This window comes from Myxine glutinosa, chromosome 7 (genome assembly GCF_964187855.1).
Source record: "Myxine glutinosa chromosome 7, kmMyxGlut1.1, whole genome shotgun sequence".
Taxonomy (NCBI): Eukaryota; Metazoa; Chordata; class Myxini; order Myxiniformes; family Myxinidae; genus Myxine; species Myxine glutinosa.
In genome coordinates this window covers 115,332,099-115,359,552 of record NC_136267.1, presented here as the reverse complement: position 1 = coordinate 115,359,552, position 27,454 = coordinate 115,332,099, and the positions used below count along the sequence as shown (strand labels likewise).

The 27,454-nt window shown below is 44.6% G+C and overlaps 1 protein-coding gene across 1 annotated transcript; it reads right to left on the bottom strand.

Moving 5' to 3' along the window:
* Positions 1-710: 710 nt before the first annotated feature.
* Positions 711-26,931, bottom strand: SLC25A46 (solute carrier family 25 member 46). Its single transcript, XM_068122952.2, has 8 exons — positions 26,572-26,931; positions 12,832-12,874; positions 12,534-12,591; positions 8,757-8,834; positions 6,839-6,939; positions 4,957-5,013; positions 4,139-4,196; positions 711-1,684 (listed from the first exon to the last, which is right to left on the bottom strand). Exons 1-8 carry the CDS (start codon positions 26,789-26,791, stop codon positions 1,127-1,129), a joined length of 1,173 nt encoding a protein of 390 aa, XP_067979053.1. The 5' UTR covers positions 26,792-26,931; the 3' UTR covers positions 711-1,126.
* Positions 26,932-27,454: the final 523 nt, after the last annotated feature.

Below are 27,454 nucleotides of genomic sequence, written 5' to 3'. Positions count from 1 at the left end.
GGCCCCTTTAAACAAGTCACAACCACAAAGCACAAACGATAATTTTGCACCAAATCTCACTATTGCGAACATATAAAAATGGCTTGCGACACTGTGGATGCATAAAGCTCACAACTTCCATAGTTTTGTAGGTACAAGTTTCACTTCTCAACACCCGTGATCGTTTGAACCTCCCCAAGTGGATAGCAGAAGACTGTACGAGGCCCTTCCGGTGATAAAACTGTATCTTTCATTGAATTTTGTTTCAAAGACAATGGCACGGTACGATTTCACACTTTGCGCTCAACTGGCAGTTTTGCCAAAGCAGTTTCAGGCCGACGAGTTTCTCGGGTCGTCATTGAGCCATGCTTGTTGCGTATATATCCTGTTTTTTTTTTGAATGGAAGCAATTGGATGTGCAAGGCTTCATCGCTTGGAAGCGCACATTCTACATCACACGCTCACGGATGTTAACGCAAGAGCTCATGGCACAAGCACATTCGCTTCACTGATGCTCACCTTCTCCTTTGCCGCAAGCAGTCACATGTTAAGAGGTGCAATCGTTCTGAACCATCTAAGGATAAATTACCGACAGCACAACACACCATAGCACAACATCCAGCTGTTGCAGTCAAATCAACTACGTTATAAATACTGTATGGACAAATATATCTGTACATGTACAAGAGCAACTCAACAGTACTCCACTGCAAATTCAAGCAAAAGCAGAATTGTTGTTAATTTTTTTTATTTATCCTTAAAGACTGCCGGAAAGTGTTGAAACGAATATGTTAACTTTGCAGATAGCCAGTCTTACTATTAAAGTGACACTCAAATCCATTTCTATATTTACAGATTTTTATGGCCCACCAAGCACAGTTTCCTTTCTTCCGAGCAACTACGGTTTGGTATTCCATCACAAACAGATGTGTCACTATTAAACATAGTTCATTTCCTCCTTGTATGAAACTGTTTAAAATTATCACCATCCATTACTATTACCAGAGTACAAAACCCAAAAGTTTCATTTCACCCTAGTTTTTGTTTTTAATCTCGAATAACCACAAGCTTCCCACAACTACACGTGCTGTCTGCAGTAAATGAGCCATAAAGGAATTAATCATACATACTTGCATAATAGTTTTTATCACGTTGCAGCAAACCCAACAGCAACCTTTCCTGCCTGCAGGACGGCAGCGTGCAGGCCATACTGCAGCCCCAAAGTGCCCAGGCCACGATAGAAACCCCATCGACCTTCTTCTCGCAGTACAGTACGAATGCAGTCACCGGCACCTTCGTAACACGTGTTCACAGGCAACAGAGGCTGTCCCCCAGGCTCGGTGCAGTCGACAATGGACCGGGTGCCCTGGACATGAAGGCGTGTCACCACCATCTCAAGTGGCAGCAATGCGGCATCCGCGACGAGGTTGGAAACCAGTCCCGCTGTCAACTCGGAGATATGCATATCAATTGAGTGGGCCTCGTCAGATGGCAGCATTGCATGCCGTGGAGCACGTAGTGAACAGACCAGACGACGGATGAGCTTTGCAAGCAAATAATGCAGGAGACATAATGTAAGAGTTGGCAATGCCAGCAGATGCAGTGGAAGGAGGCGTTTGCTGTGCGGAATGCCGAGGCCTAAGGCACGGCAAAAGCCCTCACGTATGCAGTCGAGAATGCTGGGCGAGTCCCGTATCATCTCACTCTGCAAAAAACAAAAAAACAAAGGGGAGGCCATTATTTTAAAATGGAGAAAAACGCAAGAATAACATACAAATGGGAGACAAAAGATGGAGGTGAAACATTGACAGTGTGTGACATCATTTGAAGTACCATATTTAAATTAAGTCTCCAAATAAATATGGTAATACCAAAGTAATGAAACAAATCAGATCCCTGGCCAACAACACTGGCAGAATTTTTATGTACAAGTGTAGATATGTCAGTGAGAATTTAAAAGGAGGGGTGGGTGGGGGAGAGGAAGAGAGAAAAGGAAATTTTTATGATTATATGATTGTGTGATTACAGCAGTGATTCATCGTGTGATTACATCAGTGATTTATAGTGTGATTGCAGCAGTGATTTATAGTGTAATTACAGCAGTGATTCATTCATCGGATGATTACAGCAGTGATTCATAGTGTGAATACAGCAGTGATTCATTCATCGGATGATTACAGCAGTGATTCATTCATCAGTGATTCATTCTTCCAACGCAAAATTGAAAACATCTACAACAGCTTGACCACCGCCGCACCCGCTCCCCCTCAAACCACCTGCCCCTCCTTATCCTGCCATCCCCTGTCTCAATTCTCCCCAGTCTCCCCTACTGACCTCTCTGAACTCCTCATCGGAATGAAAACTGCCACCTGCACTCTTGACCCCATCCCCTCCAGCTTTGTCAAGGCCTCCCTTCCTGCTCTCTCTCCACTTATCATTGCAACAATAAACTCCTCCCTGTCTACAGGCATCGTCCCACCATCCCTCAAAATTGCTGCTGTTACCCCCATTCTGAAAAAACCTGGACTAAACCCTGACACCCTAAATAACTTCAGACCCATCTCCAACCTACCCTTTCTGTCAAAGGTTTTGGAACGCGCTGTAGCCACTCAACCCAAACATCACCTCTCTGCCAATAACCTGTATGAAACATTCCAATCCGGATTCCGCTCCAACCACAGTACTGAAACTGCTCTCCTCAAAATCACCAACGACCTTCTCCTCTCCTCTGACGCTGGCAACCTCAACATTCTCATCCTCCTCGACCTCAGCGCCGCCTTTGACACCATCGATCACACCATCCTCCTCACCCGACTTGAAACCACCTTTAACATTACCGGCACTGCCCTCTCTTGGATTAAATCATACCTCTCTGACAGACGTCAGTTCATCTCCATCAATAACTGCAAATCCCCCACTGCTCCCCTCCCCCAAGGTGTCCCCCAAGGTTCAGTTCTTGGCCCCCTCCTCTTCATCCTTTACCTGTCCCCCCTCGGTCACTTAATCCGCCGTCATGGTCTCCAATTCCACTGCTTCGCCGATGACATCCAGCTTTTCATCTCCACCAAGTCCATCTCCACCGCCACCCACTCTATCCTGACAAACTGCATCACTGAAATAAAATCCTGGCTTCAAATCAACTTCCTCAAACTTAACTGTGATAAATCTGAAATAATCATCATTGGCCCAAAAACGCCCACCAAGTCCACCCATAACTTTGCCCTCAACATCGACGGTTTCCCAGTATCCACCTCCCCTCACATCCGGAATCTTGGCATCATCTTTGACCAAACCCTCTCCTTCGACAAATACACTAAACAGATCACAAAGACAGCCTTCTTTCACCTGAAAAACATCGCCCGTCTCCGTCCATCCCTCTCCTCCGTGGCTGCAGAAACCCTCATCCACGCCTTCATCACTTCCCGTCTGGACTACTGCAATAGCCTCCTTTATGGTTCACCCTCAACAATCACCAATAAACTCCAATACATTCAGAACTCCGCTGCCCGTCTACTCACCCATTCCCGGACCCGTGACCACATCACCCCCGTCCTTTACAAGCTTCACTGGCTCCCCATCTCCCAGAGAATCCAGTACAAAATCCTCCTCTTGACCTACAAAGCCCTCCATAACCAGGCCCCATCCTACCTGGCTGACCTCCTCTCCAGACACACTCCCACCCGCAACCTCCGCTCTGCTGGTACCAACCTCCTGACCCCCCCCATCTGGACCAAATTTAGATCCTGGGGGGACAGGGCCTTCTCCATCGCTGCTCCCACCCTCTGGAACTCGCTACCTCACACCATCAGAGACTCCTCCTCACTCACCACATTCAAAACATCACTCAAGACCCACCTGTTCAACACTGCATTCAACATTTAACCCACAGCATCTAACCCCTGACTATCTCCTCTCCTTCTCCCTCCTTTGTGCTTTGAATATTTCCCTATTGATTCTTCTTTTTTTGCAATTGTTTTTATGTTTTGCTATGCATTATGTTTTGCACTCTGTCAAAGCGTCTTTGGGCTTCCTGAAAAGCGCTATATAAAATAAATGCATTATTATTATTATTATTATAAGGTGATTACAGCAGTGATTCAATAAGTTACAAGGGTGACACAAATTAAACTTAAGTCGTCAGCATGTAACATTTACCCACCTGAACTGTATCAACCAAGCTTGTAGAATAAAAGGGCATCGTGACCAGACATGTAATTCTGCAAAGGATGAGAAAAATAACAATAAATAAAAGACAAAACAGACTTTTAATAACAAATCTGTGATAGTTCAACAAGTCGTTGTTAAAAGCTAGCATGGATTGAAGCAATGCCCACTCAAACACAAATGACTTGGAAAAACATAGTACAAGGCTAAAAGCATATGTCACAACATAGTGTTGCAGCACACAGCCAAAATAGGGCCCCCTTCGGATGTTTCACTCCCCACGTGCTACCTTATCCCCGACATAACTCTGACTCACTCCCACCCTATATCAATCTTCACCTCAATCCCATCTTCCTATTTTGCTCCGATGAAGGGTTTATGCCCAAAACGTGAGCTTCTCCCAGCATACTTTGATCAGCACCTTGTAAATTCCGTTCACTGTTAGGGATATGCTCTAATTGGCTGGTGGATAAATTCCTGCTTCATAGTAATTTGGATTTCATCAAATGGCAAGTCCATGATGTCAGTCCAAATGCCTTGTGAAAATGAGATCACTGATGTACATGAGTACAAACAGGATGAATGAAATCCCACATTGAAAGTATATAGGAAGACCCATGAGTTTACAATCCAGCTGGAAGTTACATTTGTAAACTTCTATTTCATTTATGATGCAGGATATCACACAGGAGTTGAAAAAGGTACAATTGTGCTTTCACATACCAAAGTCTACCTTGCATGATTACCCATAAGCGTAAATGTTCCCATTGCCTGTGAATGCAAGGAAAGCAAAACCACGGTTCCCAAACATACCCCTTGAGAAGCATGTGAGCTCCCACCATTCTGGTGTTCCATACCATGGGAAAATCCCTACAAGGCAAAGTAGTTTCAAAAATAAAAGGTTCACGATTTTAATAAAAGTAGAAAACCAAACAAAAAAAAATAAAAAAAATCAATTTCCACAGCCTCAAAAGAGAGAAAAAAATAATTAAAGAACCTACATATACAGTCACGTGAAAAAGTAAGTACACCCCATGTAAAGTTTTGACTTTTTTAACATATTTAAACATACAGCTATTTGATCTTCATTTCAACAATATTGATAGATAAAGGGGATATAATATAACAAGTATCATGAAACATTTACATTTTGTAGTCCATTGTATAATTTAAATAAACATAAATGCAAATTTTGCATGTGGAAAAAGTAAGTACACCCCAACATTTATCACGACTTCAAATACGTAAAATTAGAATCAGATTCACCAGCTCAGGTGCAAATGATTAGAACATCGTTAGAGAGGATCTTGGAGGAACCTGTCTTATTTAAACCTCAGACATTTAGTTTGGTTTGCTCTTTGTTGTTGAAGTGTGCGGCGTCACCATGCCTAGATCAAAAGAGCTCGCTGAGGCCTTCAGAAAGAAGGTTTTAGATGCCTACGAGCCTGGGAAGGGATTTAAAAAGATCTCCAAACAATTTGAAATCAATCATTCGACTGTCCGGAAGATCATCGACAAGTGGAGAAGATTCCAAACAACTGCCAACTTGTTCAGGCCAGGCCGCCCCAGCAAGTTCAGCCCGAGAGCACACCGCAAGATACTGAAAGAAGTCTCTAAGAACCCCAGAATGTCATCACGGGACCTACAGGTAGCTCTTGCCACTGTTGATGTCAAAGTGCACGAGTCTACCATTAGAAAGAAGCTGCACAAATTTGATCTACATGGGAGGTGTGCCAGGAGGAAACCTTTGCTGTCCAGAAAGAACATCAGGGCAAGACTAAAGTTTGCAAATGAACACCTAGGCAAAGACCAGCACTTCTGGAACAATGTTCTCTGGACAGATGAGTCAAAGGTAGAGCTATTTGGCCACAGTACCAGAAGACATGTTTGGCAAAAACCAAAGACAGCATTTGACCACAAGAACCTGATACCAACTGTAAAGCATGGTGGTGGAAATATTATGGTTTGGGGCAGCTCTGCTGCATCGGGGCCTGGGCAGCTCACCATCATAGAATCCACTATGAATTCTTCATTGTACCAGAGGGTGCTTGAGGATAATGTGAGGCCATCTGTCGGAAAGTTGAAGCTCAACCGAAGGTGGACATTGCAACATGACAATGACCCTAAACATACCAGTAAATCCACCAAGGAATGGCTGAAAAGAAAGAAATGGAGGGTTCTGGAATGGCCAAGTCAAAGCCCGGATCTAAATCCCATCGAGATGTTGTGGGGGGATTTGAAACGAGCTGTGCATGCAAGAAACCCCTCAAACATCACACAGCTGAAAGAATTCTGCATGGAGGAGTGGGCAAAAATTTCTCCCAGTCGATCTCAGAGACTGGTAGACAGTTATAAGAAATGCCTACTTGAGGTTGTTTCTGCCAAAGGGGGCAATACCACCTATTAGAGCCAAGGGTGTACTTACTTTTTCCACATGCGAAATTTGCATTTATGTTGATTTAAATTCGACAATGGACTACAAAATGTAAATGTTTCATGATATTTGTTGTATTATATCACCTTTATCTATCAATATTGTTGAAATGAAGATCAAATAGCTGTATGTTGAAATATGTTGAAAAAGTCAAAACTTTACATGGGGTGTACTTACTTTTTCACGTGACTGTATATATATATACACATATACTCGGACATATAATATTTAATAAGAGCAGCAATTGTACAATGTGCATACTTCGGTAAGGTTGTATATTCTCCCAAAATGCCTTCCACCCCCAGTGTAAGGCCCTGGTGAATAAAGGTACTCCCAATTCCCTTCCACAATACTTTTGGGGTCTAGTGAAACAACAGAAATACCAATAATAAACCACAATCAAGCACTGTGTGAAATGCCCAACTTGAGGCATAACAATAGCCCACAAGTATGCAGTTGAGATTATTAGGTGAGTCTCGTATCACCTCGCTCTGTAAAAAAAGGAGAGGAGGTCATTATTTTAAAAGGGAGAAAAGGGCAAGAATAAAAAAATTAATGTGAGACAAAATGTGGGGACAATAAATTGACACTGTGACATAATCTAAATCAATTGGGTAATACTAAAGTGATAAGACAAACCGATCCCTGGTCATCAACAAATGTTCCTTGCAAAATTTTTATTTGTAAGTGTAGATATATCGGTGAGAAAAAAAAATAGAATAAAAGGAAATATATGTACATACATATAAATAAGCATCTGTCCAGGGTGGTATCTGACCTGCCCCTTGGGAGCCTTTAGCAAAACATTAGTTCTGTTGCAAGGTCTTGGGGAAGGCTGCCGAATGGGGTGTTTGTGGGTGCTATTCCTGCCTAACAACCCTGGTTCTGCAGTGCCCACTAGATGGTACTGTTAGAGTTGATGTTCCCACAAGATTCCCGCCAGAAAGCTAAAGGCCTGAACCTGGCTGTAGCGCCCTGGGAGGCCGTCTCATCATCTGGAACATCATTTTGCATATCCTTCTCTGCTAGTTCATGACTAGAGCCACACAGAGCACAATATTCCGTGAGGCCCTTCCAAGGCCACTAGTTTGCACTGTTGGTGCCATATGGAACACTCCTTTTTTGTCTGCAAAGATTCCTCTTTTCAGTGTTTCTGACATTATGCATAACAGCAAAAAGAATCAAGATATTACCATAGCCCAATCTTATGCAGCACTCATATCCTGCTCTCGCCAATTCACCCCCTCCTTTGCAAACATCTGAGGTCTTCATTCCAACCTCAACCCGACACACCATCTGCTGAAATCCTCTCAGCCAGATCTCCTGTTCCTTACCGACAGATTGCTGAACCCAACTCCACCACACACTTTCCAGTGCCATGTTACATCCTATATCACAGTTTCCATTCCAAATATGGTGCATGTGCTTATCAATCTATCTACCAAAGGCGTCGACACAGGTGCATCGACTGATGATCCCTGTCCTTCCATCTGTTCCATAATGATGATCCGTCGCCACAGACTCCAATCTTGAGCCAATTTTTGTCCCTCCTCCATTGACGTTATTTGTCTGGCCCTGCAATCTGCCTTGATGTATCAAAGTCCATCCACTTTCTTGGTGGTCTTCCTATTGGTCTGGTGCCATTTACTCTTCCTTGTATGAGGATTTTTGGAAGTCTCTTCTGGGACATCCTTTGAATGTGCCCAAAGAATGCAAGCCTTATTTGTGTTATATTCTCTGTTATTGTGTGTTTTACTCCGAGTGTTTCCCTTATAGTATTCCTTATTTTGTCCAGCCTAGTTACTCCCATTATTTTTCGGAGGCATGCCATTTCAAAAACAAGGAGTCTTTGTTCATCTTCTTGCTTTAATGTCCAAGTTTCTGACAATTCAAATCACGAGTCAATTATATAGATCTCATTTAATTAATACATTTTCCCATCTTCTTTCTTTGCTTTTTCACCCAGGGGGTATCAAAATAACGAAATACCATTGGTATCAAAATAATGTTTTTGGCTCTCACCCTTTTGAAAAAGGAAGAAGCTTATCGCACACATGCACACACGCATGGGTGCAAAAAGCTGATTCAAAGTATTCAAAGTTAACCAATACATATCGAAATACCGTATCATGCTGGGAAACCTTAACATTCCCAAATCCATTGAGCTGGCCAACCAAACCTGAGCTCTGCCAATGGCATATGTGAGGCGGGTGATGGTGAATGGCGTCAGGTGATAAGTTTTTGCCTGGTAGTTGAGCTGAAACGACAATAGGCATGCAGACAATAAATGATCCCTTGATTTAAACATAAGACCTAACGACAATAAATGAGCAAAAGGCAATGCAAGACTTGTTTGTCATAAATCATTTACAAACAATTTGAAGTGGTGTATTGACAACTTGTGCACCATTTAGTACCATATACTGACTGTTCGCAAAATAATGAATTGCTTAATATTAGGATTATATAACGGTTGTTGACGCTACTTATGACAGTTGTAACTATAGAGTTAGATTGAAAAAATGCAAAAGGTGTTAATGCCAGAACTTGGATTTTTCAGCTTATAGAAAAACGATGTCTTTGGGTAAATTATACTGGATGTCGGATATGGATCCGAGTGTTAAGGGGCAAATTCAAGAAGATTCAAGAAGATTCAAGATAAGGAACAATCTAGTATCAATGGAGAAACTTCTAGGAGGGGGGTTTTGTCAAAAGTATTTGGAGAGAGAATATAAAAGATGATAACGCCAGGAAGATGAGAATGGAGAGAGTGAAAAGCCAGTCACCCTTTGCTTTGTGCAGCGCACCTTGGTGTAACTGGAGTGTCGCTTAGAGTTATATCCAGTCTGCCAGCATTAATTGGTGGATGTTAAAGGTGTCCTTTGGTGACCTTTGGCAAGAAGAGTAGGCAAGCTATCGCCGGCACCCTGAACAAATTCCAAATTCCTGCCCTGACCTCCTGTGTCAGAATGACAATCCATCTGAGATTCTAACCTTAGCCAAGAAAATAATTTGCTCAGAGCCAACACTGTATCGAGCATGGTACTTGATATTAGTGCTATTTGTTTTAGTAAAAAGTTTTTACCACAATGAACTGACCTGGATGAACATCGGTCGATTACAGATACATGGTTTTTGACAATGTACATTGCAAAATTGAAAAATCACCCGATCAATGAAAATCTTAATGCAGCAAACAATACAAAAGCAAGGCTCACTCAACACCTTTACAAAATAATACCGAAGGGAATGTAAAATGTAGAAACAAACACATGTAATTCATCGACGCATGATAGCAAATATCACAAATGTTGCACCACAATCCACCCAGCAATAGTCAAATAAAAATAGAAACCTCCTAGAATGGTACTCGGTAGTGTGCATACCCCCGCCAGGCTGAATAGTTTATGTTTTGTATCCCACTGATAGGCTGGATCTGGAGTTGGACGTGAACCAAATCTAATCGGCTTGTTCTTGTCACCTATCCAACTCGTCCACCAAGTTTAGCCAATAACTCGTCCACAACTTTTTTAACTATCATCTTACATAACGCTTTTCACCCGATTTCTCAATGGTGAAGAAACACTTAAAAATTAAATAATTCTCATATCCGATTCCATATTCACATCTTGACCAAAATGGAATCCAGTTGTCCTTGTCACACACACAACCGGTCCACCAAGTTTCGTCCAAATCCGTCCATAACATTTTGAGATATCCTGCTATATATTGCTTTTAGCGCTATCTCTCAATAGTGAAGAATCACTTTTTAAAATTCTCTGATCTGCATTCGAATTGTCACCAAAATTGAATCAATTCTTCCTTGTCAAATACACAACCTCTCGGCCAGGTTTCGTCCGAATCCATCCACAACTTTTTGAGATATCCTGCTATAGGCAGTGCTCCCCAAGGCAGTGTTCTGGGCCCTATGCTTTTTCTGATCTTCATCAATGATCTCTCCAACTCTCTGGAAAATCCTCTCTATCTCTTGGCTGATGACTCCACTCTCTTCCGCTCCATTCCTCATCCCTCAGATCAGCAGTCTGCAGCCTCCTCACTCTCTGCAGGTCTGGACAAAATCACAGACTGGTCAAACAAGTGGAACATGTCTTTCAATCCTGACAAATCTCACATTCTTACGATGTCTCTCCGAAAAGACCGACTGGACAACCCTCCCATCTACTTTCTCAACAATCCTCTCCAAGAAGTTCTGTCACTCAAGCTTTTGGGTCTCACTATCTGCCATGATCTTTCCTGGAAAAACCACATTTCCAAGCTGGCCTCCAAAGCCAGTAGCCAACTGGGCATCCTCCGTCGTGTGAAGTCCTTCCTTGGCACACCTGAGCTCCTCACCACATACAAGGCTTTCATCTGCAGCTCAATAAAATACTGCTCTCCCCTCTGGGCCGGTGCTCCTGCCTCACACCTAGCTCGGCTTCACGCTGTTGAAACCAAAGCTTTCAGAATCATTGGCATCTCCCGCGATGAAGCCGATTGTGAGGGCCTTTCACTCACTCACTGCAGGCAGGTAGGTGGTCTTTCTGTCTTCTACCGACTCCTATCCGGCCTAGCTCCCCCAGCTCTATCTGTGCTCTGTCCCCCAAATATGCTTACAGGGCGCACAAGATCTGCCAGCAACCCTCTTCTGGTGAAACTGCCAAAATCAAGACTCTCTGCTCACTTTCACTCTTTCATTCCTCTTTACTCCTGCCTCTGGAACAAACTCCCTCACATGCTCTTCAATCCCACTCCTTCCTCCAGGTCTTTAAAACAGCTGTTCACCACCATCTCTTATCTTCCCCAATCCAAAACCTTGATCTTTTCTACCCCCGTTAATTCACCCCAGATCCACTTTTTTGAAATACCAACTTCTTTCCTGGAAGTCCTAGCAGTGTCCATGTGTTTTATACCTCTCCCCCCACCCCCGCCCCCTCCCATGCCTCTTCTCCCCAAGCCCTATCCCTCCCTCCGATCTTCCGATGTTCTTGTTCTCTGCTGTTGTACTTGTGTGCTTCCCTCTCTCTCCCCATCTTGTCTCCCACTCCCATTATTGTTGTTTTTTTGTGATTAATGTTAGCACTTACACGAGCCTCGATCTTGTATCCAAAAAATATATACACAAAGAATTAAGTTAAGCACCCCCCCCGTTTTTTTACAACCTCGCACATTACAAGTTTGTTGTCGTCAAAACAGTGTAATATACCCATGATATTGCTATATTTTCTGGAGAAGTGATATTATGGTCACATAAAAACATAACAATCATGCCGTTTTCAATATTTTATTCTGAATAATTTAAGGTGAAATTTTTTGGGAATTTTAGGCATATTTTCACCTCAATTTAAGTATGGAGCTATAGGTCCATCACGGACAGTGTGGATGACGTTTATGTTTTCTAACGTACAGTCATTGTTCTGAGGAGACCTCTAGCGATCTTTGCGTCAATAACGTGTGTAGGATCCACGTGATCGGATCACTGACTCAACCCTACGTCTCATAGACCCTGTAAGCCGTCGTATGCGTTGCTGTGGCAGGTTGTTCCATTCCCGATGTAATGCACGTTCCAATTCATCCAGATTGGCTATTGGAGGGACCATCTTCGCAATTTGCCAATGTATACATATACACAAAGAATATATATTAGGGGGTGCTTAACTTAATTCTTTGTGTAGGGGTGCTTAACTTAATTCTTTGTGTATATATATGTATATATGTCGGTTTTAGGTCTATCTCAATGGTGAAGAATCACTTAATTAAATAATTCATTATCCGAATCCATATTAAGATCTTCACCAAAATCGAATCGAGTCTTCCTTTTCACACACACAACCTATCCACCAAGTTTCATCCAAATCTGTCCACAACTTTTTGAGATATCTTGTTCACAATCAGACACAGACAGACAGGGGTGAAAAGATAACCTCCATCCACCTCCGGTGGTGGAGGTAACAAATACCTGGCATTGTCTGCGGATAACGATGAATGGGTGGGCAAGCACGTTCTCTGCAAAAAGGCTTTAAAAAAAACAAAAACAGGCATACACATTGGAAAATCATAAAAATCCATACCATAAAAAAACAAAGGCAAACCTAAGTCAATCCACACAGTTTCAGTGCTCTCAAGAGGTCAGTACACTTCCCATCATCAACTTGGAATTAGATAAGAACTAACAAAGTCGATCAGAATCATGCACACAAATCACAATCCGCTTTCTAAATCCAGCAAGTACTCTTACTGTCAACAATGAAACCTACCTTAACAAACTAACCCCAAATCCAGCAAATCTCTTGAAATTGTCTGAAAGAAAAACAAAAGAACAGGAGAAACATATCCAGATTATACAAATGGACTTTGGCATTAAAACACGTTACCATAATATTGTCTTGGAAAATACACGTGTTGGATGCTTTGGAGCAAATTGTCCATTGCTCTTTGAAAGATACACAACAGGGCTCCGATGAAATCCTGAACGGTAGGCAAGTGAGTGTATCTAAAGCGTCGTATTCAATTAATTACAGCATACTTCTAGCTGTCCTCATCCAACACCACCTGTACATTGTTCAAGTCAAGTGGGGAACATATTGTCCACCTGCAAGAGTAAAACTCTAACCTTAACTCATTTATGCACAGTTAATTTCGGCCCCTGCCCTCAAAGACCATAAAAAGTAGAATGGCATTCGGGAGAGCGCACACCTCCGCCAGGCTGAACGGTTTAAGTTTTTTATCCCACTGATAGACAGGATCTGCATCCAGACCTGAACCAAAATCTTATGGGTTTGTTCTCGTCACCTACTCAACTCATCCAACAAGTTTGATCATAATCTGTCCACAACGTTTTGAAATATCCTGATCACAGCCAAAACTAGAAGGGCACTCTGTAGAGCACATACCTCCGCCCAGCTGAGCAGTTTACGTTTTGTACCTGCTGATAGGCCAGATCCGGATCCAGACCTAAACCAAAATCTAATTGGCTTGTTCTTGTCACCTAACCAACTAATGCACCAAGTTTCGTCCAAATCCATCCATAACTTTTTGAGATATCGTGCTACATATCGTTTTTGCCCAGTCTCTGAATGGTGAAAAATGACTTACAAATTATAGTATCTGAATCTTCACCAAAATGGAATCATTTCGTCCTTGTCACACAGCTAACTTCTCCACCAAATTTTGTCCGAATCCATCCACAACTTTGACACATCCTGTTCACAGACAGCCAGACAAACAAACAAACAGACAGGGGTGAAAACATTACCTCCGTCCACCTTCAGCGGCAGATGTAAAAACAAGAGACAGACACTTTCTCAAAGAATTGTATTTTCTCAAAAGGAAATTGACATTTTCCACAATGTATTGCCCGTTTTTAAACCATTGCCTCAAAGTACAGAAACCATACTTGCTCCATGTGAAGGCTCTCGTTGTGACAAATATATACAGGTGTTGATGAAAGCAACCGAACGCAGTATTCAACTTGGGCCGAGGAACAATTTCAACAGAACCCATAATTGACCGACGTGGGCTTCAGCACAATGAAACACATTCTTTTTCAGCCCCGTCACATGGGTAGTGACGTCACAGCCCTTAAAATATAGCACACCTCATGGGCAGGGTGGCCATCGAGGGACCTCCAAACGAGAGGACAGTCACATTTAGTACACAGTGATTTTTTTTTTTTAATACTAAATTTCACCATCATTTACCACAGGTCATCTTCCATCTGCTTGGAAATCAGCCAACATCACAGCATTACATAAAAAGGTGCCAAAACTGATCCGCTCACTACAGACCAATTGGCTACGTGAGTGAAGGAAGTCAGTTTTTTTTTTTTTTTTTTTTTTTTTTTTTTTTTTTTTTTTTTTTTTTTTTTTTTTTTTTTTTGTATACAATATCGAGGCTCGTGAAAGAGCGAACATTAATCACACAGAAAGACAAACCGACACATAAAACATATAACATAGGGAGCGGTAGACAAGATGGGGAGAGAGGGGGAAGGACACAAACACAACATTTGAGAGCAGGGACCGAGAGACATGGAGACATCGAGAGATCTGAGAGAGGGCGAGGGCTTTGGGGGGGGGGCGTGGGAAGGGGGCAGTGGGAGAGGTATAAAACATATGGACACTGCCAGGACTTCCAGGAAAGAAGTTGGAATTTCAAACAAGGTGGATCTGGGGTGAATTAGCGGGGGTAGAAAAGATCAAGGTTTTGGATGGGGGAAGATAAGAGATGGTGGTGAACAGCTGTTTTAAAGACCTGGAGGGAGGAGTGGGATTGAAGGGAGTGAGGGAGTTTGTTCCAGAGGCGGGAGAAAAGAGGAATGAAAGAGTGAAGGTGAGCGGAGAGCCGAGATTTCGGCAGTTTAACCATCAGAGGGTTGCTGGCAGATCTTGTGCGACCTGTAGGAATATTTGGGGGACAGAGCACAGAGAGAGCTGGGGGTGCAAGGCCGGAGAGGAGTCGGTAGAAGACAGAAAGACCACCTACCTGCCTGCGGTGAGTGAGTGAAAGGCCCTCAGAGATAGCTTCATCGCGGGAGATTCCAATAATTCTGAAAGCTTTGGTTTCAACAGCGTGAAGCCGAGCTAGGTGTGAGGCAGGAGCACCGGCCCATAGGGGAGAACAGTATTCCATTGAGCTGCGGATGAAAGCCTTGTATGTGGTGAGGAGCTCAGGTGTGCCGAGGAAGGACTTCGCACGACGGAGGATGCCCAGTCGGCGACTGGCTTTGGAGGCCAGCTTGGAAATGTGGTTTTCCCAAGAAAGATCATGGCAGATAGTGAGACCCAAAATCTTGAGCGACAGAACTTCTTGGAGAGGATTGTTGAGAAAGTAGATGGGAGGGTTGTCCAGTCGATCTTTTCGGAGAGACATAGTAAGAGTGTGAGATTTGTCAGGATTGAAAGACATGTTCCACTTGTTTGACCAGTCTGTGATTTTGTCCAGGTCTTCAGAGAGTGAGGAGGCAGCAGACTGCCGATCTGAGGGAAGAGGAATGGAGCGGCAGAGAGTGGAGTCATCAGCAAAGAGATAGAGAGGATTTTCGAGAGAGTCAGAGAGATCATTGATGAAGACCAGAAAAAGCACGGGGCCCAGAACACTGCCTTGGGGAACTCCAGCCTGAACAGGAAGAGGAGATGAGAGAAACCCATTCAGGGCCACACGTTGACGACGACTAGAGAGGAAGTCCGCCAGCCATGCGTGGAGATTTCCATGGATACCAAAGGAGGAGAGTTTGGTGAGCAGAGCGGGGTGCCAGACCGTGTCGAAGGCACGTGATATGTCGAGGGAGACAGCTCTAATTTCCTGTTTGGCATTGAGGACCTCCATCCATTGTTGAGACAGCAGAAGCAGCATGTCCAGAGTAGAGTGACCTGGTCTGAAACCAAATTGATGATCAGAGATCAACCCATTGGAGAAGAGGAAAGATTTCATATCAGAAGCAATGATGGATTCCATGACTTTGCTGATAATTGGGAGAAGGCTGATTGGTCTGTAGTTGCTAGGATCTGTTTTTGCACCTTTTTTGTGCAAAGCGGTGATGTTGGCTGATTTCCAAGCAGATGGCAGTTGACCTTGAGCAAAAGAGAGGGTGAAGAGAACAGAGAGAGGGTGAGATAGAGCAGCAGAGCAGGATTTTAGGACCCGTGGGCTGATGCCGTCGGGTCCAGTTGCAGAATCAGAGTCGAGGGTTGACAGAAACTTTTCCACCTTGTCAGGAGGAAAGGACACGGAGTCCAGGAGCAGCAGGGTACGACTGGGTATGGTGGGTACAGAGAGGGATGGGTTTGGGACACAAGATTTAGAGGCAAACACAGAGTTGAGGCATTCAGCTTTTTCACATGCGGAGTCAGCTGTGTAGCCGTTTGAGGTAAGGGAGGGGATGGAGGGGGAACAAACACCAGAAACGGATTTGACCAGACGCCACCAGGATTTGGAAGAGGGAGACAGATAAGAGAGTTCGGTCTTGAGAACGGAGAGATATTGTTTCCTGGCTCTCCTGAGGGTGGACACACACTTGTTTCGGGCTTTGTGAAAGGAAATGAGATTTCCTTCCGTTGGATTTGCTTTCCAGGAGACGAAGGCAAGTTGTTTCTGGGCAACAGCCTCACCACAAGATTCCGTGTACCATGGACGGGAGGAAGGGTATGACAACTGAAGACGAGATGGGATAAATCTGTGCATGAGAGAGAGCAATTTACTTTGGAAGAATTCCCAGGATGAGTTGATGTCAGAGGTGGTAGAGATGGGAGACCAGTCCAGATGATTGATGGCTGCTTGAAGACCGTGCCAGTTGGCCTGAGTGAAATGCCAGACTCGTCGACGCTGAGCAGGCTCCCTGAGGATGGTCAGAGAGATGTCCACTTTAACAAGGACATGATCAGATGATCCGATCGGAGCAGAAGAAGAGCAGCAGACATTTTCAGGGAAGTTAGTCATAACCAAGTCCAGAAGAGAAGATGTTCCGTTGACTGAGATCCGGGTCGGGAAATTGACAGATTGTGTCAGTCCCAGTGAGTCGCAGAAGTCCTTTGCTGAGGAGCCATGGCTGGTGAGAGAGGTACCCACACCCAGCCAACTGGCATGATGACAGTTGAAATCACCACATATGAGGAAGAGAGAGTTGGGATGAGTAGATAGAAGTTGGTCCATATCATCAGACAGCGAGATGTAGATGGAGTCATCACTGTTTGGTGGACGGTACAACACACATATGAACAAGAGGTGGGAGCGAAGGGGAAGCCGTAGCCAGAGGTATTCCTGGGGGTGAGGTGGAGAGAGTGCAGTGCAGGGCGAGTGAGGAAGAGAGTTTTTGATAAAGATAGCAACCCCGCCTCCAGGACGAGGCTCAGGTCTATCATACCGGAGGAGGGAGTAGCCCGGGAGAGATACTATGGAATCAGAGACATCATAAAGGAGGAAAGTTTCTGTTAAGCAGATCACGTCTGGTTTGACAGAAGCAACCTGTATGGAGAGATCAGTTAAGTTTGAACGAAGGCCCCGGATGTTTGAGGTCCATACCGTTAATGAAGAGGAAGGGGGAGCATCAGATACAGAACAGGGGGGAGGAGGGGTAGGGTAAGATGTGGAAGAGGTGGAAGAGATAGGGAGAGCTGTTGAAGGTGTGTCAGAGATTTCAGAATAGCTCGGAGAAAGGGAAGGATGGGGCGGACAAAAGGTTTGATGGTGATTGGGTGAGCCACAATGAGGTGTTATTTGAGGAGGGGGAAGAGCGAGGCAGAAGGTTGGGGGAGATGGAGGTGAGAGTTTGAAGGGGGAAGAAGCGGGGAGGACGCTTTGAGGAGGGGGAGTGAGCGGGGGGAAATTGAGAAGCAATGAGGGTGGGGAGATTTGAAGGGGAGGGGTGAGGGGGGAGTTTGGGAGGGAAGGGACAAGGGGAGGGATTTGAAAGGGATGGGATATGGGGGAGATTTGGAGGGGAGGGGTGAGGCAGGAGTCTAGGAGGGGAGGGGCGAGAGGGCGTCTTGGCGGGGAGGGGTGAGGGAGTAGTTTAGGAGGGAGGGGGCAAGGGGGGAGATTTGAAAGGGATGGGTGATGGGGAAGATTTGGAGGGGAGGGGTGATGGGGAAGATTTGGAGGGGAGGGGTTATGGGGAAGATTTGGAGGGGAGGGGTGAGATTGGATTTTTGAAAGTGTACGATTTATGGGAAACGAACATTTATTGCAAAATGAGTTTCTTGTGACCTTCGAGTTAAAAATACGTTTAAGGACGCTGGATGGAGGATGGAGTGCAGGAGAGTTTAGGGAATGTAGAACAAAGGCACTATAGGAGATGGATATTTTTTTTGGGATGAATTGATTTGGTGAGCAAGTCGAAAGCAGCCTTTTAAAGAAGAAGAAGAAAAAGGTGTTATAAAATATGACGGAATACATAACTTGAGGGGAAAGTGTAAACATTGAAGGTTAATGAGTGAAAACTATCTGGGGAAATGGGGGAGAAACACGTGGTCGAAGAACGAACGAACGAATAAGAATGAATAAACGAATGAGAACAGAGAAAGAAATGTTTTTTGGTTTTTTTTGTTGTTTTTTTTTGAGTTGAGATTTACACAAGGAAGTAGGCTATGGGTGAAAAGACTGGGAATACAGAGAACGAAAGTTATTGGATCACAAACGACGGACCACTGAGAGAAAAACAAAGCCTCAAGGTTGTACAGTGCACACTGTACAAGGCCTTGCTCGCGACACGGCAAACAGACGATCAATTTATGAAAGATAAACACCGAGAAACAACCAAAGTTGCACACAATAACTTCACACACCTAAAGATAAATACAGTTTCGACAAAATACAATTGTGAACAGACTTAACTTCGAAAAACGTATCCAAGTAATCCAAGAGTGGAGTTTGCATTGGATTCCATAAGCAGACATTTGGAGAGCAGTATCGAAAGCTCGAGATATGTCCAGAGAGCCGGTCCTGATCTCATGCCTGATATCGAGGACCTCCATCCATCGTTGGGAGAGTAGAAGCAGCATGTCCAAGGTGGAGTGACCAGGTCCGAATCCAAATTGATGACCTGAAATTAGGCCATAGGTGTAGGTGAAAAGGAATGATTTTATGTCAACTGCAATGATGGATTCCATGACTGCAATGATGGATTCAACTGCGCATGGGCAAGATTGGAGGTCTCGTCTCTTCAAAGCTGTCCATGCGCGCACGCTTTTGAAGTTAAGTAACTTTTCACAATTGTGTTTTTGTCGAAACTGTATCTTTCTCTCGGTGTATGTAACTATTGGTGTGTCTTTAATAGTATTCTTGGTGTTGGTTTTTCATACCTGTGTACAGAATCGTCGGTCTTTCGTATCGCGTATTCTGAGGCCTAGTGTAGTAGGCTACCGTGTCCGACCTTGGCTTGAGGCTTTGTTTTTGTCTCAGCGGTTCTTCGATCGCGCTGCAATTACTTTCTGGTCTCTGGTTTTCCCGGTCTTTTCACCCCATACTTCCTTATTTTAAAATCTCCTCAAAAAAAAAAAAAAAAAAAATATTTCCTTCTCTGTTCTTATTCGTTTATTCGTTGTTCTTATTTGTTCGTTCGTTATTCGACCACGTTGTTTGTGATCACGTGATCACGTTGTTAAAAAATGTCTAATCTGTCCCCTGAAGAACTGTATTCTGTCATATTCTATAACACCTTTTTCTTCTTCTTCTATAAAAGGATGCTTTCGACTTGCTCACCAAATCTATTCATTCCAAAAAAAAATTCCATCTCTTAGAGTGCATCTTTCATTCATTCCCTAAACTCTCCAGCACTTCACCCATCCTTCAGCGTCCTCAAACGTATTTTTGACTCGAATGTCTCAAGAAACTCATTTTGCAATAAATGTTCGTTTCCCATTAATCGTACACTTTTCAAAATCCAATCTCACCCCTCCCCTCCAAATCTTCCCCATCACCCCTCCCCTGCAAATCTTCCCCATCACCCCTTCCCTCCAAAACTTCCCCATCACCCCTTCCCTCCAAATCTTCCCCATCACCCCTCCCCTTCAAATCTTCCCCATCACCCATCCCTTTCAAATCTTCCCCCTTGCCCCTCCCCTCCAAATCTTCCCCATCACCCCTTCCCTCCAAAACCTCCCCATCACCCCTTCCCTCCAAAACCTCCCCAACACCCCTCCCCTCCAAATCTACCCCCTTTCCCCTCCCCTCCAAATCTTCCCCATCACCCATCTCTTGCAAATTTTCCCCCTTGCCCCTCCCCTCCAAATCTTCCCCATCACCCATCCCTTTCAAATCTTCCCCCTTGCCCCTCCCCTCCAAATCATCCCCATCACCCATCTCTTTCAAATCTTCCCCCTTGCCCCTCCCCTCCAAATCTTCCCAATCACCCATTCCTTTCAAATCTCCCCCCACACCCCTCCCCTCCGAGACTCTCCCTCGCTCCTCCCCTCCTAGACTCCCCTCTCACCCCTCCTCCTCAAAGCGTCCTCCCCGCTTCTTCCCCCTTCCAACTTTCACCTTCATCTCCCTCAACCTTCTGCCTCACTCTTCCCCCTCGTCAAATAACACCTCACTGCGCCTCACCCAATCACCATCAAACCTTTTGTCCGCCCCATTCTTCCCTTTCTCCAAGCTATTCTGTAATCTCTGACACACCTTAAACAGCTCTCCCTACCTCTTCCACATCTTACCCTACTGCTCCCCCCCCCCCCCCCCCTGTTCTGTATCCGATGCTCCCCCTTCCTCTTCCTCTTCCTTAACAGTATGGACCTCAAACATCCGGGACCTTCGCTCAAACTTGTCTGATCTCTCCATGCAGGTTGCTTCTGACAAACCAGACGTGATCTGCTTAACAGAAACTTTCCTCCTTCATGATGTCTCTGATTCCTTGGTATCTCTCCCAGGTTACTCCCTCCTCCGGTATGATAGACCTGAGCCTCGTCCTGGAGGTGGGGTTGCTATCTTTATAAAAAAAACTCTCTTCCTCATTCGCCCTGCACTGCCCTCTCTCAACCTCACCCCCAGGAATACCTTTGGCTACGGCTTCCCCTTCGCTCCCACCTTTTGTTCATATCTGTGTTGTACCGTCCACCAAACAGTGATGCCTCCATCTACATCTCGCTGTCTGAGAATATGGACCAACTTCTATCTACCCATCTCAACTCTCTCTTCCTCATATGTGGTGATTTCAACTGTCACCATGCCAGTTGGCTGGGTGTGGGTACCTCTCTCACCAGCCATGGCTCTTCAGCAAAGGACTTCTGTGACTCACTGGGACTGACACAATCTGTCAATTTCCCGACCCAGATTTCAGTCAACGGAGCATCTTCTCTTCTGGTCTTGGTTATGACTTATGACCAACTTCCCTGAAAATGTCTGCTGCTCTTCTTCTGCTCCAATCGGCTCTTCTGATCATGTGCTTGTTAAAGTGGACATCTCTCTGACCATTCTCAGAGAGCCTCCTCAGCGTCGACGAGTCAGGCATTTCACTCAGGCCAACTGGCACGGTCTTCAAGCAGCCATCAATCATCTGGACTGGTCTCCCATCTAGTGCTGTTAGCTAGATTCAAAATCCCGTCTCGGAACCGTCTCGATAAATTTTCAATTTTCATAACGGGATCTCGGGTCGGCTCGGTTCCTGACAAAGTAATACATAAATAAATAAATAAAAATAAGGCTTCAGAAATAATGGAATTTCATTACAATATATAAACAACAATGAAAAAAATTCATTTCTGATGTTGAGTACTTAAATTCCGACTTAGCTTCCATTTACCGGGATGAAATAAAATACACCGCCTACATGCAGATGATCGGCCACCGCTAACGCTAAGCGTTCAATATAGCGTGCTCACCGACCTGACGCGCGTCCCACTACCCAACTTATCAGGCCTAAAGTTGAGATAAGATAACCAAAATACTTTCACATTCAAACCGTCAAACCAAACCCCCCCCCCCCCCTCCCCCGCCCCGAGGCCCGAGTCCTTATCTTCACAATTGTTATCGCCATGCTGTCTTATCATATTCGTTATCTTAAACGCCAAGATAGAAACAAATTAACTAAAAAAGCCATTGAAAAGTTTGAATGTGAACTCATTCTGGAATCTTGAAGTTAATTCGTACAAAACGAACATTAAACTCATTTTTTCAGTCTAACACGATGGATAATGACAACATAAAGTAGAGCGAAAAGCGATGTCAGGAAATAGTGTACTTTATATATTACGTTTTAGCGGTTGCCGAAGACGATAAGAAGAGGCCATTTCGTTAGGTACAAAAGGTTGTTTATTGTACAGGTATCTCCAGCAACTGCTAGCGAACGGAAGTCGTAACGGCTTATAGAAAACCAGGAACCCTCTTCGGAGGGCGTGGCTCCAACAGCCGCGCGTGCGTCATGACGACACAACCAAACGTCCGTGTGTGTGGGTTCGACCAAACATTCGTAATGGTAACCGTCACATGCGGATAAGTTAACCGCGACAAGTGAATAAGTTAACCGCGACATGTGAATAAGTTAACCACTACAACGTGTACAATCCGAAATGCATTATAGGCTTATAAATATGACTTAAGAAGTGCATTGTTTGTTGACAAGGGGAAAATCCTGGAACAGTGAGTTCACTTTATCTATCATCGTTTGTGTCAGTTCAGCTGCACTTGCGAAAAATGATGCTTGTGCAGAAGCAGAGTAATGAAAGCAAGGCTCAATAAATGCCTCTATTATGGAAAATATCTGCAAGAAGTTGGAATTTTAACCGGGATTTTTTTACCGAGAAATTGCGTCAGTCAATTTATCTCGGGACCGTCCCGAGACCGTCTGGAAAGCCGAAACCGCCGGGATTTCGTCCCGGTCTCGGATCGGTTGACAGCCCTACTCCCATCTCTACCGCCTCTGACATCAATTCATCCTGGGAATTCTTCCAGAGTAAATTGCTCTCTCTCATGCACAGATTTATCCCATCTCGTCTTCAGTTGTCATACCCTTCCTCCCGTCCATGGTACACGGAATCTTGTGGTGAGGCTATTGCCGAGAAACAACTTGCTTTCGTCTCCTGGAAAGCAAATCCAACGGAAGGAAATCTCATTTCCTTTCACAAAGCCCGAAACAAGTGTGTGTCCACCCTCAGGAGAGCCAGGAAACAATATCTCTCCATTCTCAGGACCGAACTCTCTTATCTGTCTCCCTCTTCAAAATCCTGGTGGCGTCTGGTCAAATCTATTTATGGTGTTTGTTCCCCCTCCATCCCCTCCCTCACCTCAAATGGCCACATGGCTGACTCCGCACGTGAAAAAGCTGAATGCCTCAACTCTGTGTTTGCCTCTAAATCTTGTGTCCCAAACCCATCCCTCTCTGTACCCACCGTACCCAGATGCTCCTGGACTCTGTGTCCTTTCCTCCTGCCAAGGTGGAAAAGTTTCTGTCAACCCTCGACTCGGATTCTGCAACTGGACCTGACTGCATCAGCCCACGGGTCCTAAAATCCTGTTCTTCCGCTCTTTCACTCCCTCTCTCTGTTCTCTTCACCCTCTCTTTTGCTCAAGGTCATCTTCCATCCGCTTGGAAATCTGCCAACATCACCGCTTTGCACAAAAAAGGTGCAAAAACAGATCCCAGCAACTACAGACCAATCAGCCTTCTCCCAATTATCAGCAAAGTCATGGAATCCATCATTGCTTCAGATATGAAATCTTTCCTCTTCTCCAATGGCTTGATCTCTGATCATCAATTTGGTTTCAGACCTGGACACTCTACTCTGGACATGCTGCTTCTGCTTTCTCAACAATGGATGGAGGTCCTCAATGCCAAACAGGAAATTAGAGCAGTCTCCCTTGACATATCACGTGCCTTCGATACGGTCTGGCACCCCGCTCTGCTCACCAAACTCTCCTCTTTTTGTATCCATGGAAATCTCCACGCATGGCTGGCGGACTTCCTCTCTAGTCGTAGTCAACGTGTGGCCCTGAATGGGTTTCTCTCATCTCCTCTTCCTGTTCAGGCTGGAGTTCCCCAAGGCAGTGTTCTGGGCCCTGTGCTTTTTCTGGTCTTCATCAATGATCTCTCTGACTCTCTTGAAAATCCTCTCTATCTCTTTGCTGATGACTCTACTCTCTGTCGCTCCATTCTTCATCCCTCAGATCGGCAGTCTGCAGCCTCCTCACTCTCTGCAGACCTGGACAAAATCACAGACTGGGCAAACAAGTGGAACATGTCTTTCAATCCTGACAAATCTCACACTCTTACGATGTCTCTCCGAAAAGACCAACCGGACAACCCTCCCATCCACTTTCTGAATAATCCTCTCCAAGAAGTTCTGTCACTCAAGTTTTTGGGTCTCACTATCTGCCATGATCTTTCCTGGGAAAACCACATTTCAAATCTGGCCTCCAAAGCCAGTCGCCGACTGGGCATCCTCCATCGTGCGAAGTCCTTCCTTGGCACACCTGAGCTCCTCACCACATACAAGGCTTTCATCCGCAGCTCAATGGAATACTGCTCTCCCCTCTGGGCTGGTGCTCCTGCCTCACACCTAGCTCGTCTTCACGCTGTTGAAACCAAAGCATTCAGAATCATTGGAATCTCCCGCGATGAAGCTAACTCCAAGGGCCTCTCACTCACTCACCGCAGGCAGGTTGGTGGTCTTTCCGTCTTCTACCGACTCCTCTCTGGCCTTGCCCCCCCAGCTCTCTCTGGGCTCTGTCCCGCAAATATTCCTACAGGTCGCACAAGATCTGCCTGCAACCCTCTTATGGTGCCAAAATCAAGACTCTCTGCTCACCTTCACTCCTTAATTCCTCTTTTCTCCCGCCTCTGGAACAAACTCCCTCACTCTCTTCAATCCCACTCCACCCTCCAGGTCTTTAAAACAGCTGTTCACCACCATCTCTTATCTTCCCCCATCCAAAACCTTGATCTTTTCTACCCCCACTAATTTCACCCCAATTCCACTTTTTTGAAATACCAACTTCTGTCCTGGAAGTCCTTGGTGTCCTTGTGTTTTATACTTCTCCCTCCTCCCCCCACCCCCCCTTCCCACGCCTCCTCCCCCCAAGCCCTCTCCCTTCCACACATCTCCCTGCTCTCAAATGTTGTGTTTGTGTGCTTCCCCTTCTCTCCCCATCTTGTCTTCCGCTCCCTCTTTTTATATATTTTGTTTGTCTGGTTGATTTGTTTGTGAAGTAAATGTTAGCTCTTTTACGAGCCTCGATTCAGTATACAAAAAAAAAGAAAGAAAAAAAAAAGACCTTGCTGATAATGGGAAGTAAGCTAATAGGTTTGTATTTGAGAGGATCCGTCTTTGTAGCTTTTTATGCCATGCAGTGATGTCATGTGACAAATAGGAATTTTTTTTGACATTCACAGGACCAATACAAATGCGGGATTAATTAAATGACAAATATATTAAGCAATGAAGATCAAGAATCAGAAGTTAAATTGTGGGTTGAAAGCTTCGGTGGCTTAAAAGGAAACCCGAGAACATAAAGGCGTCCGGTTTCGTATCAATAGAGGACAGAGGAGCAGAAAACCGGACGAATGGCCACCCTACTCATGGGGCTGCCGCGGCGGTTATAGCTGTCAATCCTTACCCATCTTCCTTAAAATTTCCATATCAATTTAATATGGATTTGGCCTAATGGGAAAAATTCCCCATAGGGCATTCCATTAAATTATTTATTTTACACACCAGAACACCAACCCATGGGTTTTACACCCAATATTACTCCCATGGGTGGGCATGGGGATTTAGTCGAATTTTGGCCAAAATAGGATTTCCTCCTTGTGAGACATCCCATTAAATTATTTATTTTACACACCTGAACACAAACCCATGGGTTTTACACCCAATATTACTCCCATGGGTGGGCATGGGGATTTAGTGGAATTTTGGCCAAAATAAGAATCCTTGTGAGACATCCCATTAAATTATTTATTTTACACACCTGAACACCAACCCATGGGTTTTACACCCAATATTACTCCCATGGGTGGGCATAGAGATTTAGTGGAATTTTGGCCAAAATAAGAATCCTCCTTGTGAGACATCCCATTAAATTATTTATTTTACACACCTGAACACCAACCCATGGGTTTTACACCCAGTATTACTCCCATGGGTGGGCATAGAGATTTAGTGGAATTTTGGCCAAAATAAGAATCCTTGTGAGACATTCTATTAAATTATTTATTTTACACACCTGAACACCAACCCATGGGTTTTACACCCAATATTACTCCCATGGGTGGGCATGGGGATTTAGTGGAATTTTGGCCAAAATAAGAATCCTTGTGAGACATTCTATTAAAACAATAAATTACACACCACGAAGGAAGCATATATATACCGCCCCATTCGTTGTCCGCAACTCCTACACCATTATATTTATAATTCGGCCGTTGGGATAACCATGGGAAGGGTCGTGAGACATTTGCATACGAGCAGGTGCACTATTAATGTATTATTATTAAACGACTTGAACTGCAAACCAGTCACCGAACACACGTGACCAGTAGTACTAGTAGTTAAACAGGTCGAACTGACCATTATCAGGTTCCTCTGGCTTTTCAATGGGAAGGTCTGGGGACTCGACTGCCAAGCTCCGAGGCCTCACGGGCTGATGGGATAGAAACCCCTCCTGCTCATAGGACACGTCTTTCCCTGAACAGCCAACACCTTTATTCCATGGTGCGCCGCCGTCCCTTTCCTCCTCACTATCGTAGTCCTCCTCCCAAAAGCGGTTCCTTCCCGATGGCCTTGCCATGTCCGACTTCCGAGGAAGCTGAGAAAAAATGCACGCCGTTTATCAATATTCCGCGTGAAATCACGTTTTCAGATCAAACTGATCCATTCATTCCACACTCTTTTTAATAATCAGCAATGAAGTACACTTTTTCTTCCACTGAATGTAAAATTAACAGTCAAGCGCAGAAAATCAATTCGAATAACAATCACAGACTACACTGCCATGGCCACTATACTGAGCTCAACGCGAAAAACCTACATGTAATTCTGAATATGAACGACATGGGTTAAAGAAGTTAATCATATTATTTGAAGATAAAATAATAGCAGGCTAATTGAGGGGGAGTGTACTGAACAATTTTTTCCCAGGTAATGGCATTATAAAGTTATGCATTATATTTTGAATCAACACAATTAATCATCCAGCATTTTAATCGGAACGTAATTAATTGTCTATTGTAGCGGTTACCGCTGGATGTACATAATCGCCTTGCACCGGCCAGAACACGGCCAGACGCGCCTCTCCCGGGCATGCCCGGACTCACTGTTCCCGGGCACGCCCGAACCTCCCGGGCACGCCCGAACCTCCCGGGCACGCCCGGTCTCGTCTTTCCCGGGCATGCCCGCTCTCGCCTTTCCAGGGCTCGCCCAGAGCGTCCGGGCATGCCCGCTATCGCCTTTT

Coding starts and splice junctions, on each gene's coding strand:
- SLC25A46 (XM_068122952.2), bottom strand. CDS start 26,791: ATGGCAAGGCCATCGGGAAGGAACCGCTTTTGGGAGGAGGACTACGAT. Junction 12,592..12,831: donor TTTGGGGTTAGTTTGTTAAG/GTAGGTTTCATT, acceptor TTTTTTTTAAAG/CCTTTTTGCAGAGAACGTGC. Junction 4,197..4,956: donor GCTCACATGCTTCTCAAGGG/GTATGTTTGGGA, acceptor CATCCTTTGCAG/AATTACATGTCTGGTCACGA.